The sequence below is a fragment of the Podarcis liolepis genome (assembly GCF_965112155.1).
Source record: "Podarcis liolepis genome assembly, chromosome: 6".
NCBI lineage: Eukaryota > Metazoa > Chordata > Lepidosauria > Squamata > Lacertidae > Podarcis > Podarcis liolepis.
Window position 1 is genome coordinate 74,576,556 of NC_139559.1, and position 19,036 is coordinate 74,595,591.

Here is a 19,036-nt window from a genome sequence, read left to right on the forward strand (position 1 = left end):
TTGGAATATCATTTCATACTTTTAGGCAGGCTTATTGAAATCCACAAAGGCACATTCTGTAATCTGTTCATCCAAAACGCTTCTGTTGGGGCTGTGCGTTTTCTATGTGCAGCCTGCATCCTCACAATATCTGCCATCATAGTGACATTTTTAATATTTTCACGCCAAAGCACCTCTTCTCATCTTGCCCAGTCCTGTGAAATCACTTTTTTTATTTTTTTGCAAGATGTCCTGTTTATGTTATTTTTAAAAACACATTTACTCCTACACGTAGTCCGTGTTTCTTTTTCATTCAGACTCAAATTAATGGAGTCCTTGAGGCTGCATGAAACTGTCTGAGGCTACCTGGAGCCAAACAACTAATAAAGCAGCAAATAAAGTGAGCATATTTGCAACATGGCAGATTTCCAAATTACCTGTGGATTTTCTATGGAAATGCATTGCTTGGTGCTAGGAAGACAGAATTGGCAATAAACAAAGTTTGTGTAGGTGAAATGTTTTCCTAGCTCCCTCTGCCCTGCCGCCTTTTAATTTGTATGGAGCGATATAACTGTTCCTCATAATGAGGTAGCTAGTTGGAGCTAAAATATTTCCTCTATTCATTCCTCATGTCACCAGCCCACTGATGCCCTCTTCTCTGACTGGTTTTCCCCTGGTGGCAAGCTGGAACAAGCTGGTGGAAGGAAGAGCAGGAGAGCTCTGTTTTGTCCTCATTTTACGCTCACACTAATCCTGTGACATAGGTAGGGCTGAGACAGTATGACGGGCCCATGAGAAACCTCTTGACTGAGTTAGGATTTGAACCTAGTTTTCCCCAGGTCTAGGTCCCATCTACAAGGTAAAGGACTCCTGGACGGTTAAGTCCAGTCAAAGGCAACTGGAGTTGTGGCACTCATCCCTTCAGGCCAAGAGAGCCAGCGTTTGTCCACAGACAGCTTTCTGAGCCATGTGGCCAGCATGACTAAACCGCTTCTGGTGCAATGGGACACCGTGTCGGAAGCCAGAGCACACAGAAATGCTGTTTACCTTCCCGACGCAGTGGTACCTATTTATCTACTTGCATTTGCATGCTTTCGAACTGCTAGGTTGGCATGAACTGGAACAGAGCAACGGGAGCTCACTCCATCGCCAGGATTTGAACCGCCAACTTTCTGATCTGTAAGTCCAAGAGGCTCAGTGGTTTAGACCACAGCGCCATCCACATCCCTTTCCCATTTACACCGTACATGTAAAGCACATTGCTTCTGCCCCCACCCCCCCCCCGGAATGGTAAGAACAATAGTGTACCCACCAGAGAACTAAAATTCCCAGCACCCTTAACAAACTACGTTCCTAGGGCTCTTTGGGGGGTGTACAGTAGGATTGTGTCTTACAAGGCAGTTGGTTCCAATGGTTCTGTGTATATGCAAAAACGCTTATACTCAAATCCTGGGAACCAACCCCCTGGCAATCATCTTGAGGCTTCAGGAACTGGTGTGCTGATTCCAAAAGTCCCAGGATGCTCCCATGAGATCTCATGGGGTCGTTCGAGTTCCCGCAAGATGTTGCAGGAGTTTCCCAGACCTGGCAAGATTAGAGAGCCTTGGTTTACAAGCGAGGCTCTCTAATCTCACTGACTCTAGAAGCCCCAGGATGCTCTTGCAAGATCTCGTGTGGTGTTTGAGTTCCCACGAGATGTCATGCGAGCAACCCAGACTTGGTGTGGGGAGACCCTCTCCATGTATCGGCTCTGCATTGAACACACAGGATTTCAACTAGCTGACCTACAACTGTGTATAGTTGAGATCACACAAGTTAAATGTGTGTAAGATGTGATCATACTGTAATGTACTTAAGTGCTTGTAATGTACGGTGTGGATGTGACTCTACTTCAGTACTGTAACCACTGCACAACATGACCCCGTTAATTCTGAGTAGATGCCTTGTGTTGCCATTTCAAGCAGCAGGAATGTGTTGTCAGGGCTTTTCCCAGAGTATTGACCTTATTGAGGGCGCTGCAAGCTATTCCTTGCCTGCCCTTGGACACATATTGAGGAAACAACGGGTACAGATAAATCATATAATTATAAAATCATATAAACTTTTTTGCTGCATCAACCTTGCATGTATTAACCAGCTTATTTTGCTGAGGATCAGTGGTGGACTTTATAAACATCTTTCAAGTAATAATGAAAGATAGGAGTTGTCTTGATGTGGATTCTGTGGAATGAGAAGGAAATTGGGAAGGAAATTACATTATCTTGTGGGGTTCCCTCTCCCCTTGTATGTAATTGATTTAGGAACAGAGGGTGCCATTACACGAAGGTTTTGCAGCTACAACATTATTTCTATAGCGAGACCATTTTGCTACGGGGAGGACTTAAGATCTGCCTAAACTAATCACAACATTTCAGTCTTCAAAATAAGGTTGACATGATTGAAAATGGATTTAAAACTTGTATGTCTGAGTAACATGTGGCTACATTTTGTGTGGAATCGTTGGGGTAATGCTACACACATTGTTCAGATGAAATGCTGAAAGCTTTGTCTCTAAGCTTCCACATTCCTTCTAACATGATGCTGCTGCTGTTTTCCTGCTCGTGCAGAACTACTACGGAGCTGCCAGAATGATCTTTTCTGACAACCCACTTGGGCTGACGTGCGGGATGGTGTGTCCAACTTCAGACCTCTGCGTGGGTGGATGCAATTTATATGCCACCGAGGAGGGACCAATTAATATTGGCGGACTGCAGCAATTTGCTACAGAGGTAAGTGAAGATGTGTAGAGTTCAGATTTTGTTTTGTTTGATTGTTTAATAATGAGATTTGATTCCACATCTTGTTGGCAACCAGACTAAGTCAAATGTAGTAGTTCTCCGCCCACTTCTTTGTGTTGAATAAAAGAATATACAAAGAGTTAGATGGAATCCATAAATACTTTTGGTTATAAAGTAGGGTTGGGGAACATTTGTTTTGTGTGTGAAAGAACAGTCTCTCTCTGCCTTGTGCCAGTGGTAGGTCAGGAGCAAAATTTTCTCTTTCTGCCATTTCCTTCCTTCCCTCTCCCATTTGCCCAGCAGTGGAGGCTGGTGCATTAGGGCAAATGAGGCAATGTTCCACCAGCCTCTCTCTGCCCTCAGCCAGTCCCCATCTGACTGTCCTCTTATTTACAACAAGTTCAGGGGGTGCCTTATGGGGGCAAGAACAATAATTAACTGCCGCCTATTATTATTATAAGGGACGCGGGTGGCGCTGTGGTCTAAACCACAAAGCCTAGGACTTTCTGATCAGAAGGTCAGCGGTTCGAATCCCCGTGACGGGGTGAGCTTCCATTGCTCAGTCCCTGCTCCTGTTAACCTAGCAGTTCGAAAGCACGTCAAAGTGCAAGTAGATAAATAGGTACCGCTCCAGCGTGAAGGTAAACGGCATTTCCGTGCACTGCTCTGGTTCGCCAGAAGCGGCTTAGTCATTCTGGCCACATGACCCGGAAGCTGTACACTGGCTCCCTCAGCCAATAAAGTGAGATGAGCGCCGCAACCCCAGAGTCGGCCACGACTGGACCTAATGGTCAGGGGTCCATTTACCTTTACATTATTATTATTATTATTATTATTATTATTATTATTATTATTATTACCCTCATCTGACTGGGTCACCCCAGCCACTCTGGGCGGCTCCCAACACAATGCAACATCAAACACTAAAAAACGCCCCTGAACAAGGCTGCCTTCATATGTCTTTTCAGAATCACATAACTGTTGGTCTGTTTGACATCTGATGGGAGGGCCGAAAAGGCCCTCTGCCTGGTAGCTTCACTTCTCACAATGAGGGAACCGCCAGAAGGCGCTCAGACCTGCATTTCAGTGTCCTGGCTGGACAATATGGGTGGAGGTTTACGGGGCCAAAGCCATTTAGGGCTTTAAAGGTCAGCACCAACACTTTGACTTGTGCTCAGAAATGTCCTGAGAGCCAATATATGTTTTTCAGGACCGGTGTTATGTGGTCCCAGCGGCTGCTCCCAGTCACCAGTCTAGCTGCCGCATTCTGGATTAGTTGTAGTTTCCAAGTCACCCTCAAAGGTCGCCTTTCATTGGCTCCAGATCTGCCGGTCATTGGGCTCCTCGCATGCTCTACAACTAAGCTGTGGCCCTTCTCTTACCAGAGAACTGATTGCTTACAGAGAGTTCCCTCCCAATCTTCCTTCCATCTCTCCATCAGCTACACTCCACTCAGCCAATGTTTTTCCCTTCTTGGTCTCATTCTGTCCTCCATGCTATTTCAACCTGCATGGGGGCCAAAGGTAGTGTGTGGCCCTTGGGATGCAGGTTGCCACCCATGAAGCACAGCTGTATGATATAGGACAATTGCTGCACAGACATGATGCCAAATAGGAATTTATTATTTATTGTTTTCATCCAGTCTTTTAGCCCTATACATGCCCCCTGCCCCAGTGACTCGCATTTTAAAAAGTAGAGTTGGAGCCATATTAAGCAAGCTGAACTTAGCTCCCATCACATTATTGCACCTATTAGAGGCCCAGTTATCAGCCAGATGGTCTTTTTATGGGCAACTTGAAGGGCAGGAGGAGAGCAGCTATACAAACTACACAAGCTTTATCCACCGGACCATTGGAACTCTTGTTCAGCCTCACACTAGTTTTGGAGATTCCCCCTTCCCTGCCATATTGACTCTATCTTTTCAGGCTAATTTGGAAAGTTGCTTGCTTGCTATGAATTGGGGCACCTCTGAAGATACCGTAACCCAATTTCGCATGATGATTCCTGAGATATTGGGAGCATGTTTTCTGTCTGTGCTTGCATACAGTTGCGTGCCATTTCGAATCAATATGGTGGATGGAACCTTTCAAAACTGCACTGGTCTTTTTGGTTTCTTGGGATTTTTGAGTAACGCCAGGTATGAGGTTACCAACATATTAGAAACTTGTTTTGAACAGCTTTAGGTGATTTCATAAGACACCCTGCCCTCCCCGCTTGGTGAACAAGGGCGGGGTGTAAATGTGAAATAATAAAGAAAGAAATAATCCCTAAAGATTGGTCTGTTCACCTTGACTTACTGAGCAGCTCCATTGCCACTTGGCAAATCATCCTTTATATTCAGCCATGGTCTAAGGTTTGAATTGCAGTGTAGCCCTGTTCTGATCCCACGTGAAGTGTGAGAGAGTGGGCACAAGTGTAGTAGCTCTGCCCACCTACCCCTCCAGTCAGAGGTGGATTTGGGGGAGTATGACTGGTTCAGTCACACTGGGCGTGGAGTCTCAGGGTTGCCACGGGGGGGGGGGGCACTGCAACTATGATGTAGAATGGAAGGTGAGAAGCAGAGGGCGCCAAATTTTCATGTTGCAGAGGACGCTGCTGAAATTTGAGACCTCAAAGTCCGCCACTGCTCCAGTTACAAGAATGGTGCGCCTTAAAATAGAGATATATATTAAAAAATTGACTAAGATTTTGGCAGCTAATCATTTGAACTTTGCTCTGTAGCTATTCATACTTGAAGTACACTCTAAAAATGAATGTAACATGCTCTTCTTAAAAATACTTAATGGAAAAAGATTTGAATCACGGTTCCTTTTGCCCCAGATGGTAGAATAAACTGGGCCGAACCCATTACGAGTTCATTCACCTCAGTTCTTCAGCTTTAGATAATGCAGTTTTCTCTTCCTGCATAGTGTTCTTTGAATAAATAGCCCATTGCTACACTCTACCTGTAGCTTACCTGCAACTCTTCTTGCAAGGAAAGCTGGCAAATGAGATATTTAGTTTCCTGTTGGAGCAGTTATCTTTTTTGACCACCTCTTTGTTACAGCCAACTGGCTTTGGACTTCCCAAGGAGAGGCCAGGAGGACTATTGAAAGAATGTGCTTACAAGTTTCATTGAGCATAGTGAATGTCTGATCCTTTACTAATAGTGAATGTTTTTGGATTGCCACAGAAAGAGAACCATTCCAGTTTGCTTTTTCTTCTTTAAAAATACGCACATTTGCGGCTCGCGTAAAAGAAATAGATTAAACTCTTGTCAAATGTGTGAGTGATATAATACTGAATTATTACTGTTTTTAAAACCAAATGTGAGCAATATCTGTTAAACCTTGATTTGTGTCTCCTTTTAGCCTTAATGCTTTGATTAATAGGGAAGAATTATGCCTTGATAGATTTTGCTAAATATCCACCATTCTTCTTCAAAAATCTTTAGAAATCTATTAAAAATGCTGTGCGCTGGCACAATGATTGATATTAAAACTGGCATAGGATGAATAGCTCTGAATGGTTTTCATCACAGCATTTTAAGTTTATTTAAAGTGATCTATTGGTATCAAGGGTTCTAATACAGTTGAGCAATGTGGTAGTTCTGCATAATTTAAAATTTATTGAAATATGTACGCACACAAATATATGCTTAGAATATATACACTCATTTTATACCCAGATCATGCTCATAAATGTTGCAAACTTTAGGTTCCCCCCCTCAAGTTTGGCAGTGGTTTTTAATGACTATTTCATATATTATAGAAATGATAAGGAACAATAATCTGTCATATTCATAATGCATTTTGGGGGTAATATTCCACTTGCATTCCAAGCATGCAAGATTGAATAATTTCTTGTTATCTTCAGCAGACGAAATCTATCAAAATTAACATGTTCAGCTTCTACTGTAGCCATAAACTGCACTGGCAAATGCATGTCAGAAGGAGAGGCTGAGCAGCAACAAAAGGACAGGCGGAAATCAAGAGGTGGACCTCAAAGTGTTGTGAGCTAACTTTCCAGAAAGAAGCTTAAGTATCAGAGTCCCCAAATATTTTGAATACAATTACTCTTCTTTTTCAGGGGCAACTGAAACTTATTCCACAAACCTCTAGAGAAAAGCAGCTTGCAGAGAGAATAGTTCAACGTATGAGCATTTCTGGGCTATCTAGTCAAGCACATTTTCCCAGAGACGATGACTCTGATGGACATCTGAACAAAGCAGGAAGACCTTTAATTCCATTAGGGGGAAAGGTCTGTCATGAAAGCCAGTGTGATGTAGTGGTTGGATTGTTGGGCTGAGACCTGGGAGACCAGGGTCTAAATTCCTACTCAGCCACAAAGCTCACAGGGTGGCCTTGGGCCAGTCGCTGCCTCTCAGCCTTACCTACCTCACAGGGTTGGTGTGGGGATTAAATGAAGAAGGGGAGAACCATGAGCTTAGAGAAGAAGGTGGGATGAAAGTAAAACATAAATGAAATGAACTCCATCCCAGATCTCCTTGAGAGAGAATAGCGTGAAACATTTTGAGCAGCAGCGATGGCTTTCAGTCTGCATCCCTAGGGCTCCATGGAAACATATACAGTGGTACCTCTGGTTACGTACTTACTTTGTTCCGGAGGTCCGTTCTTAACCTGAAACTGTTCTTAACTTGAAGCACCACTTTAGCTAATGGGGCCTCCCGCTGCATGATTTCTATTCTCATCCTGAAGCAAAGTTCTTAACCCGAGGTACTATTTCTGGGTTAGCGGAGTCTGTAACCTTAAGCGTATGTAACCTGTGGTACCACTGTATGAGGTTTCTCACTGAGATTGTGATGTGAAGAGGCCTCCCTTATTGACGATTTGGGCACCAACACGAGAGGCACTGTGGTCTAAACCACTGAGCTTCTTGGGCTTGCTGATCAGAAGGTCGGCAGTTCAAATCCCCGAGACGGGGTGAGCTCCCTTTGCTCAGTCCCTGCTCCTGCCAACCTAGCAGTTCAAAAGCACATCAAAGTGCAAATAGATAAATAGGTACTGCTCCGGCGGGAAGGTAAACGCACTGTTCTGGTTTGCCAGAAGTGGCTTAGTCATGCTGGCCACATGACTCAGAAGCTGTACACCAGCTCCCTCGGCCAATAAAGCGAGATGATCACCGCAACCCCAGAGTCGTCTGCGACTAGACCCTAATGGTCAGGGGTCCCTTTACCTTTACCTTTATCTGTCATTCACTGCAGTGGGTATGTGTAGAGAAGTGTTGAATGTGTCCTGGTTTGTGCAGGGTGACATTGAGTCCCAACAGGTCTTTACAGGTGGACTTGAATAAAGGCTTCTATGGATGTGTTAAGTTTGGAAACCACTGGGTTGTAATATTTACTTCCAAGAAGCTATTTAGCAGTGTGCTCTTCATTTTTTAGGTTTACCTCCAGGGTTGCTTCTTAGCAAAGGTATGGGAGCAATGATAGAGAGGGCATATGTAAGCAATTAGGGAATTGTCTCCTGCCCTCGGTAGTTCAAAGTGCCTATTGTGCTTCTGCCTCAAATATTTGTGCAGCCTTCCCTAAGCATTCAGGTAGGATACCTGCCTAAGTGCTTAAACTGTGCTGTTATAAACCAATTAAGCTGGGTTAATCCCTTTGTCTTCCATGTGGCACTTTAAATGGTTTGTGGTCCTTGCCTTTTTGTGCACTGCAAGATTTACAGCCCAATTGAAAACATACTGTGCCAGCAGATTAAGTGCATAGGGTGGGAGACTTATTGACTGGCTGTGCCAGTAACGCAGCACAAAACAAGACATCACGCTGGCTTTGCAGGTAGATAAGTGCAAATGGTCAGCATCAAGGTGCCACAAATGCAAATTGTTTTTGCCGATTAGCATCTTGTATTTCTGGCATTTGCCGGGCATTGTTTAAATTGTCCCATGAGTCTTAAAAAGGCATGCAAGATCCTTGAACCTGACCTGGTAGTATATGGATAGCCTGTGCAGATGTTTTAGCATTCTGTTGTCTATCTGCTGCCCTAGCTGGTTCTTTCACACCAGGCCCAAGCACAATTCCACCTGGAGTGCATTGCTGTAAATGGTAGGAATCATGTTCTTTTCTATAATGCTGTGTGATTCCAATAGGCCTTCCTAATCTGGTGACCTTCAGATGTTGAAGACCTCAACTCTCATCATCTCTGACTATTAACCATGATAGCTGGGACTGATCAGAATTATATTCTGAAATATAGGGGGCGGGCAGGCACCACTTTGGAGAATACTGATTTAGATGATAGTGAAAATGTATATCTGTTTATAGGGTCTGTACTATTAAAATCATTTATAAATAATTATGAAAGAGCACCCCACACTTCTTCACAGCGTGGAACACTGACTGAGCATCATAGATGGTCAGCATAGGTCTTTTATTTTTAAACCCTATATTGTACTGTTACTGAGAGCCATATGCACGAGAAGGCAAAATTAAAAGCAAAGCACTCAACCTTGAATTTTTAGAATTTCTTGCATGGCTGCATGATCTCTCAACCACTACATTGCAGTCATGCTCAACTTTTCTTCATTTAAAATTACAATTGACTAGACTCTTGGTTTGGTCTACTTCTGTCAAATAAATGCTTCTGGTCCTGGGCTTTTGGGGCTGGGCGTGTGTGGAATCTAATAACTGTGATATCTATGTGGTTCTATAGTATTTATTCACCTGGACTGGAATTGTAAGCACACTTGATTAGAAGTGCATTCTAAATAAGTAGAATTCACTTCCATGAAACCTGTTTTAGGTTGTAAGTAAGTATCACAGCTTGCCCCAACTATCATTGCTTTTGACCGCCCCGCTCCCCCCAAATCTTCCATCATGCGATCCAACAGATAAAAGTGAGGCAACTGGCAAGTAAATCTCAAACTCTCTGCAGTTGTCAATGATGCTTCCCAGCCAAAGGAATGCACACACAGATAGTTAATTCTGTATTGTCAAAGATAACACAATTGCTTCTACAGCTCTGGATACCTGTGCACACCAATCTAGTGTCTAGGCAGCTATTGTCTGTGCTCTACGGAGCAGTTGCAGCAACAGGTGATCATTCCCCTTCCACCAGTTTATGTATCTTCCCCTGACAGGTTGAGCACCTGGAACCAAAGACTGCGCCTGCGTGGCAACTTCCTCTGCTCCTCCCATTTCAATCCCCTCCTGGTTCCGGGGGACAGTGGTTCAGGAGAGGGTGGCATAGTATCGAGCCCTTCACTTGCCTGACCTGCCTCTTCTTCTTACCCATCTTGTGCTCCACCCTCCAGCTCTGAAGCTTCCTCAGCCTCTGACTCCTGGCTGGAACAGTCCCCCACAAATCAGTGACCCCCTCTCTCGAGTCAGACTCCAGCCCCCTTTCTCCCAGTGCACATTCATCAGTGTCCCGCAAGTCCCTGGCAGCAGTTGTCTGTGATTGGCAGTCATTGGAATACATTCCGTAAGGATAGTTTGCAACTTTAGTGTTCACTGTGTGATGAGCTTCCTTGATACTTAACACTGAGAATTGCCATTTTCCAAACCTAGTTTGGAAACAACAGCAAGTACCAACAGTAGAAGAATGGTGACAGAAGGTAATGGAATATGCAGAAATAGCTAGATTAATGGGGAAAATTCGACAACAGGGTGATGAAACATTTCAAAAAGAATGGGGAAAATTTATGTCATACATAGGAAGGATAAGGTGAAATAGTGAAACCAGTAGAACTGAAATAAACCTCATAATGTGAAATACAAAGAAAATTTCTGGATAAAGAAAATAACAAAAAGTAAAATGTACAATGTGATTAATGTAACCAATGGTAGTTGTAAATGAATATAGACAGACAATAAGAATTGTATATACAGGAGGATTTATTTGACTATAGACACTCTATTGACAAATACGAAAGAAGAACAATAATATGCAAAATGGATGAAGACAATGCGAAAAAGTTAGATGCGATATAAAAGGCCAGAAGAGGGAAGGAGGGAAGTCGGCTCTGGGGAGCGGGTGTAAATGTGAAATATAATATAATATGTATATATGGAGTGTGCTAATGAAAATCAATAAAGAATATTATGAGAATTGCCATTTTCATATGTGATGACAAACTCTACGAATGGACATTTTTCAAACAAGTTAACTGTTGGGGCTTGAGGAGAGGGGTGTTGTCTTCTGTACTCATTAACTACTTTAATGCATTTCCTTTTCAGGTATTCAGAGCAATGAATATTCCTCAGAGTAGAAGTCCATCCTTGCCACCACCAGAAGAAATGCCAGAAGCCTACCATGCCAAGATAGCTCTTCTTGGAGCAGGGCCTGCAAGCATCAGCTGTGCCACCTTTCTGGCTCGATTGGGCTACTCAAACATCACCATATTTGAAAAGGAAGGCTATGTTGGTGGCTTAAGGTAGATTTAAATTAAATTTGGAAATAATAATAATAATAATAATAATAATAATAATAATAATAATAATAATTTATTTATACCCCGCCTACTCTGGGCGGCTTCCAACAAAATATTAAAATACAGTAATGCATCAAACATTAAAAGCTTCCCTAAACAGGGCTGCCTTCAAATGTCTTCCTAAAAGTCTGGTAGTTGTTGTTGTCTTTGACATCTGGTGGAAGGGCGTTCCACAGGGCGGGTGCCACTACTGAGAAGGCCCTCTGCCTGGTTCCCTGTAACTTGGCTTCTCACAGCGAGGGAACCGCCAGAAGGCCCTCAGCGCTGGACTTCAGTGTCCGGGTAGAATGATGGGGGTGGAGACGTTCCTTCAGATATACTGGACTGAGGCTGTTTAGGGCTTTAATTGTCAGCACCAACACTTTGAATTGTGCTCGGAATTATATAAAGTAAAATTAAATTTGGAAATAAAGCATTCTGAACACCATGTTTTCATCATTCAACTACAACAATTTGAAGTTTGGGGAGGGGCATGGTTTTCTGCAAAATATACATTCTAAGTATCAAATCCCCTCACCCCCGAAAAAACCCCACTTCATCTTTTTATTGTAAACAATATACTTTTATTCAGTATGTTGAATAACTGAAGCCAAATACAGATAGCATTTGGGGAGCGAATTTGATGTTCAGTCTTTCACTTCTAACTTTTTTAGCCCTTGCTAAGTAGCAACACTAAAGACAGAATCAGACCATTCATTTTAATAAATTAATTTCATGTGCGTTCTTACACAATCATATAGCTATAGATTTATATCATACAGTTGTACCTTGGATCCCGAATGTGTTGGTACTCAGACGTTTTGGCTCCTGAACACCACAAATCTGGGAGTGTTCTGGTTTGTGAAAGTTCTTTGGAACGCGAACATCTGATGAGGCTTCTGCGGCTTCCGATTGGCTGCAGGAGCTTCCTGAAGCCAATTGAAAGCCACACTTTGGTTTCTGAACATTTTGGAAGTCAAACGGACTTCCAGAACAGATTCCGTTCGACTTCCAAGGTACAACTGTATAGCTATAGATTTCTAGGCAATTTACGAAGTTAAAAGCCTCAAGGAAAGGAACAGCATGAACATAAAGCTTGAAAGCATAAAAGTGGCCAATAAATTATTAGGAAGGGCCATAGAATGTTTGGTAGTTGCACAGCAGAGACCCTCTTACTCTTCTTAGCAATTTCCTCAATAGTTTGATGCCACATATTCAAGGTAGTAGGCTTAAGCAATCTACAGTACATTTTACCGTAATGCTGCCTGTGAGGGGATAAAACTTTCAGCCATTTTGTGTTTGGTTTTTGGTTGAAAGACTTGGATTGTTAAACGGTTGCTTGCTTGCTTTAAAGGCTCCCATGCACAGGAGGGTCAAAAGTTTACAGGGAGGCTAAAAGTGTAAGAGAGTGCTTTGTACAATGGGCTTGTCGTTCACAGGCAGATCCAAGGTTCATACTAAGAACCTAGCAGTTAAGGAGAATCAGAAGCTTTAAAAGGAGAATAGTCACCTTGTTGATTGGCGAAAGGTTTTGGAGGGGAAGTGAAAATTCAGTATATAAATCAAGCTAGAAACGAGCATTTGTGGAGTCAGAAAGTTGAAGGGCTGGAGTTAAAAGAGACTACAAGAGAGGGAAAAGGACTAAAGCAGATTTGAAATACTACTAGAAAGTTCTAAATAGCACTATTGGTTGCTGCAGAAAGAAGAAGAAACCAGGAGAGAACTATGGAGGGACACAGGAGCTGAACTGAGAGATACAAGCTGACATGTATTGGCTTGGTCTAGAAGAGGGATACCTGGACACGGGTAGCGCTGTGGTCTAAAACACTGAGCCTCTTGGACTTGCTGATCAGAAGGTCGGCAGTTCGAATCCCCACGACGGAGTGAGCTCCCATTGCTCTGTCCCAGCTCTCTCCAATCTAGCATTTTGAAAGCCCACCGGTGCACGTAGATAAATAGGTACCGCTGCGGCGGGAAGGTAAACGGCATTTCCATGTGCTCTGGTTTCCGTCACTGTTTCTGTTGCACCAGAAGTAGTTTAGTCATGCTGGCCACATGACCCGGAAAGCTGTCTGTGGACAAACGCTGGCTCCCTCGGCCTGGAAGTGAGATGAGCACTGCAACCCCACAGTCGTCTTTGACTGGACTTAACCGTCCAGGGGTCTTTTACCTTTACCTTTTTTACCTGGGTATGTTCATCTCTGTTTTTGTTTTGGGGTCTTGTGAATAACTGCTGGTGCAGGAAGGGAAATATTTTATTAACACAGATACCAGCAGGTCACACTTTCTGAACACAATGTGATCCCAGGAAATCGTTTGTTTGGTGATTGTTCCCATAATGAGCCAATGTTTCCCATTGTTTCCTATGGGAACATTTCTAATCCACGATCACTCTCCCCACTCCCACCATGGTTTTCCTAAAACAAGCAAAAGAGAGACAAAAGAAAAACTTGTATGTTCGATCTCTCCTGATCTTTTGATTTGGCTGATCTTTCTCTCGCCCACCCGCATTTTCTCTGTGTTTTTTTCTGGAAATTGGCTGCCATTGACCAGCAAAGCACAAACAAGGAAGTGGGCAAGCTGTTTAGATATCTGAATCAGCTGTGTGTTTAGTGAGGTTTCTGCATAATCCTCTATGTTTGGATAAGTGAAATTTTGCCTAGTGAGCATTTGGAAAGTGGAACCTGTGTGTATTATGGAAACAGGAAAGAAGGTAAAGGGGAGGACAAAGAACTGTTTGCAATCTTGATCCCGGGTTGGGTGAAACTGATGTGTCAGTTACTTTTTAACAAATGAATTGGGGGGGAAAGACTAGATAACATTTCCAATCTATCCAGGAGCATTATGGTAAACTTCTGTCCTTACCCTCTGAATATTGCTGAGGTCTTTATATTCAAAAATAAACAACTGTTAGTGACCTGCATCACACCCAATCTGAACCTGATCTCTGTGCCAGACTAGAGAATTGTGGTTACACTATTCTCCTTACATATTCAATTATAGCAAGTCTTCATATAATATTTTTGCTTTAAATAGACATATTTTGCTTTTAGGTAAAATATAAATATAAATTTCATTTGCCTATACAATATTTACTTCTTATTCTAAGTGGTTTTTATATATATATATAGCATGCCATATAATTTTTCAGCATGCCTTATTTTTTTACATGGGTTGAAATATTTTTCTTGAGTTTATACCACAGGTGCCAACATGGGTATCTGCTGTCTGCTCATTAGATTAGCCATGCTCTTGCAAGTTTTAAGATGCACTCCCTACTTTGTGTTCAGCCGCTTTAAGTATGCCCTGCCTGTCTCTCTGTGCATGTGTGTTTAAATGTTTAATATTCCAGGATGCCTTCTCTTTTGTAAAACAGCTGGGAAATGTTTCATCAGCTCTATTCTATTTGTTCTCTCTAGTACATCTGAAATCCCCCAGTTCCGTCTGCCATATGATGTAGTACATTTCGAAACTGAGCTTATGAAAGACCTCGGAGTGAAGGTAATGAAAAATATAAACTGCTTTGGTATAGCTCGCAGGAAAAAAAGGGAGCCGAGCTCTGCCAAAGATTAACAGCAAAATGTCATGCACATTAGTGAAGAACAATTAAAAGCTACACCAGGCAGAGGGAGGAAGATGCTTTCTCTTGCTCAGGGCATTTGTCTGTCTGCTGTCTGAATGCCACTAGTTTGGAAAAGGGCAATCAATAGTTCTCATCTGGCTTGCCTGCATGTGATTAATTGTCTGTAAGAAACAAATACCTAAATTGCTTTAGGGGTTCAGTGTAGCTATTGGAAGGATTTGATTTCTTTAATCACGTCGTGGTGTTGCTGTTTCCAGCCCCCTCTTCCTCCTTTTATGCAAGTTAAATATTAGTTAAAAAACATTAATCCGTGACACTTTCCATTTTCTTACAATGTGTACAGATATCATCTCGGGGGGAAGACCTGTCTCGCACAGTAACTAAGTGGAGCATTAATAATACAGTTTTTTTTGGGGGGGGAACCCTGCATGATTGTTAAACTTCCTTGAAAAGACTCGCCTATTCGTGTTTTGTGGTATATATTTTTAAATTGATTATCATACTTAATGTTGTCCACGAACGTATGTGATCATTTGCACGGAGCTAATACCATGATAATAAAACTATTAAGCAGCAAAGTATATGCTGGCACACTGTTAAGATGCAATACTTCCAAAGCCTTTCATTTTCCCTGATATTATCGTGGCCCTTAATGAGTATGATGGAGAGATCTCTTTCAGTTCTTTGCATATCCACCGCACAAAACTCTTTCCTCGGCAAAATCAGAGTAATTGCGGTGCTCTCAGATGAAGAATGCAATATTGTCTTGAGCACTGGAAGTTATTTATGCATGTAATTCTTTTTCTAAGAATAATTTGGGTTTTTGAAAGTTACAGGACTAGGCCTAAAGAATACTAAATCCCACCACCCCAAGTGTGCGTGTGTACGTGTGTGTGTGTATAATCCACATCATTGTATGATAAATTAGAATGATTTATTTTTTTGTTCCCAGTGAATATAAAGTATCTGTTTGAGGAGGATTGCAACTGTGCTTTGGTTATCATTTCATAATTATGAGTTATACCACGTCTTTTAAATGAACAGAGGGGAAAAGATAATTTTCAACATGTACTCAACCAAGAATTAAGGGTCTTGGATATATACCTTCAGCTTCCATATTAGCAAAGATTGTCCATTCACTTCAATGTTGCGGACGGCTCAACACGCGCAGTGTGTGTATGTGCTTGTGGTGCTGTCCCCAGCTTGGATGGGAATAAAGCTTTTCTTTATTTTTAACCTGTTTCTTAAAATATTTTTTCACAAAAGCAAACCAGGTTGTAAGACACAGAGTCACTGGCAGGAGGAGATATCCTTCTGGTTGGAGGTCCAGGGTCTTCTTAGAATTTCAGTATGCAGTAGGTGTGTCAGTAAAATCATTACGCATTCTCCCTCAAATACAAATATTTGCTAATCAAAACAACCCACACCTTTTCCTAAGAATATAACGAGAGCTCTGTGTGATCAGGCTAAAGGCCTGTCATTTAGTCCAGCCTCTGGTTTTCTCCAGTGCCCAAGTAGATACTCATAGATAGTCCACAAGCAGGACATAGGGGCACTATCCTCTCCTGCTGCCTCTGTCCCTAGAAGTGCCATATAGTCCTCATGAATAGTAGCTGTTAGCCATCTCCTCCACCATTTTGTCTAATCCACTTTTAAAGCCGTCAAAATTGGTGGCCATCTCGTGATAGCAAATTCCGTATTTTATCCGTGCATTCCATTCTTATTACAGATGCTTCCTTCTAAATCCTAACGTCCAACTCGGTGCTGACTTTTCTTTATGCCCTTTCTCACCATGTTCCAGTAAGCAACTTCAAACATTGCTTAAGAGAACTGTGACAGTAATGGACATTAACAAGTGGAACAAGTTGCATGTAGTTTAGAAAGGCATGAGCATAGGAGGAAGCAGTATAAGGGCACGGAGCGACTCAAAGTTCAGCAAGACCTCATGCTCTGATTACTGGCGGTCCTTTTATTTTTGAGACTAAGTGATAGCATGGTAAAATACTACATTAAAAAAGCACAATACTAAGGTTGGGACCAGGGCAGCTTTTGTGAGGATGTCATAAATGGGGCACTCTTGATGCTGCTTGCCTAACCTCAGATGCCAGCGGCACCTGAAGGAGGGCCTTCAAAGTTACCTCAGTACCTAGGCCAGTTTATACAGGAGCAAAGGTGTCCGGTGAAGGCTGAGAAGGAGAGCTGGGGCAGGCCACAATTTATTCCCTCCTGAGAGTGGGCCCAAGTGACCCTCAATACGTTTCCGAGCACAATTCAAAGGCCTTGGCCCCGTATACCTGAAGGAGTGTCTCCACTCTCATCGTTCAGCTGGGACTCTGAGGTCCAGCTCCAATGGCCTTCTGGTGGTTCCATCACTGCAAGAAGTGAAGCTACAGGGAAGCAGACCGAGGGCCTTCTTGGTAGTGGCACCCACCCTGTGGAACGCCCTCCCATCAGATGTCAAGGAAATAAACAACTATCAGACTTTTAGAAGACATCTGAAGGCATCCATGTTTAGGGAAGTTTGTAATGTTTGATCTTTTATTTTGTTTTTAATATTCTATTGGGAGCCGCCCAGACTGGCTGGGGAAACCCAGCAGATGGGCGTGGTATTAATAATAATAATAATAATAATAATAATAATAATAATAATAATGCCTATTGGCCAGTTGGGACCACCCTGCAGGGAATGCCTGCCCAAAACCTGCTGACATTGGACAGTTGCCAGCAGCTGGGTGATCTGGCCCTGCCAATCGTCAGATCACTGGCGTGGCCTTCAGCTTAGCCGCAACACTGCCCACCATAGAAAGTGAACAGGTAAGCACCAGCACTTTGAATTGCATTTAGAAGTGGGCATAAAGAACCAGCAAAAGTATTTAATCAGTTTCTGCTATATGTTCGCAGTCTTGGCTCAGATATAAGTCTAGGGTCAACAACATTAAAAAAAAAAAAGTCCTTTGGCCTTTAGTGGAATTTTATATTTTCTTAAAATGATTGATTGAATGACCGGGACAAAGCTTCTGAATGTCTTGAGCTTAAAAGTGACTGATAAAGTGATGATGAGCTTCCTAATATTATCTTTCAGATAATTTGCGGCAGAGGGCTTTCGGCGGAAGGATTGACGCTCAGTGCCTTGAAGGAAGATGATTACAAAGCAATCTTTATTGGAATTGGTAGGGATTCATCATTCTTCCTCTGTACTTGGTTTTACTGGAAGTATTGTATGTATGATTAATGCTGTAATAAACGGGCCGTGTTCCTGTGTCTCAGCAAGAGACCTTTAAACACTAATCTCACGAAGTGGTACCGTTAGCATGTGAGGAGCTTTCGCCATCCTCTAACTAGTTTTAATGCAACCTTCTCTGGTACCGACCACTTTCCCCAATATATAATTATGCCTGTTACCTACATGAAATATTTCTCTGGGGCTGTGGAAGTATGAAACGGTGTTGGCTTTGGCAATGGCTGCTGTGTTATATTAGGGACAGAGTTAATAAAACCTGAATCAATATGTTCTAGTACAATTATCACATTCCTAAGGAGCACTTTATTTAATAGATGTCACTAATTTAGTCAAGATCTCAATATGATCATTAAGTAACAAAATCCTTAGGGGACTTATTTATGCTAAATTAATGTCAGCAGATTGCAGGATCAACATTATCTTTAAAAACACACACACACACACACACACACACACACACAGGGAACATACTGCTTTTTTGGTAGCCCTTCCCTTAATGTTTACTACGGTAAGCAAGTCGATAGTACTATACATAATTTAAAAACCACAATAATTGTAATTTTAAGGGCTGTACACTATTATTTTTGTGTGGTCTGTTCTGCCTGCCCATGCGCTTTTTAAGCTTCCGGTTCAAGACTTTAGCTCTGTCTGCAGATAGAGAAAGCAGAGATTAAGCATTTGGTAAACTAGTTAGTTGGATTCAATAGACTAAAGGTGATTTGGAAGCATTTTTTAAAGGGTATAATCCAATTATTACACGTGCACCCATGTTAAAGCCTTTGATCTAGTGCAGGCATAAGCAAACTCAGCCCTCCAGATGTTTTGGGACTACAACTCCCCTCATCCCTGACCACTGGTCCTGTTAGCTAGGGATGATGGGAGTTGTAGTCCCAAAACATCTGGAGGGCCGAGTTTGCCTGTGCCTGATCTAGTGGATATCTCTACTTGTGGAAGAACAGGGAAGGCAGTTTTTGCCAATTCCTTTCAGTTCCCACAACCTGCTCCAAAGACTTGAGGGACCCTCCTGAACAGGGTGGAAGAAGA

At 42.5% G+C, this 19,036-nt stretch overlaps 1 protein-coding gene across 4 annotated transcripts in view; it reads left to right on the top strand.

The window, feature by feature from the left end:
- DPYD (dihydropyrimidine dehydrogenase) overlaps nt 1-19,036 on the top strand; it is a 490,336-nt gene that overhangs the window by 153,952 nt on the left and 317,348 nt on the right. For 3 of the 4 annotated variants that reach the window (XM_083510989.1, XM_083510988.1, XM_083510986.1), the window contains exons 5-8: nt 2,586-2,747; nt 10,936-11,132; nt 14,588-14,669; nt 17,834-17,921. In XM_083510989.1, the coding sequence (XP_083367115.1) occupies nt 2,586-2,747; nt 10,936-11,132; nt 14,588-14,669; nt 17,834-17,921 (529 nt within the window). The remainder of the gene's footprint in view (nt 1-2,585; nt 2,748-10,935; nt 11,133-14,587; nt 14,670-17,833; nt 17,922-19,036) is intronic. The other variant, XM_083510987.1, reaches the window with a different exon arrangement.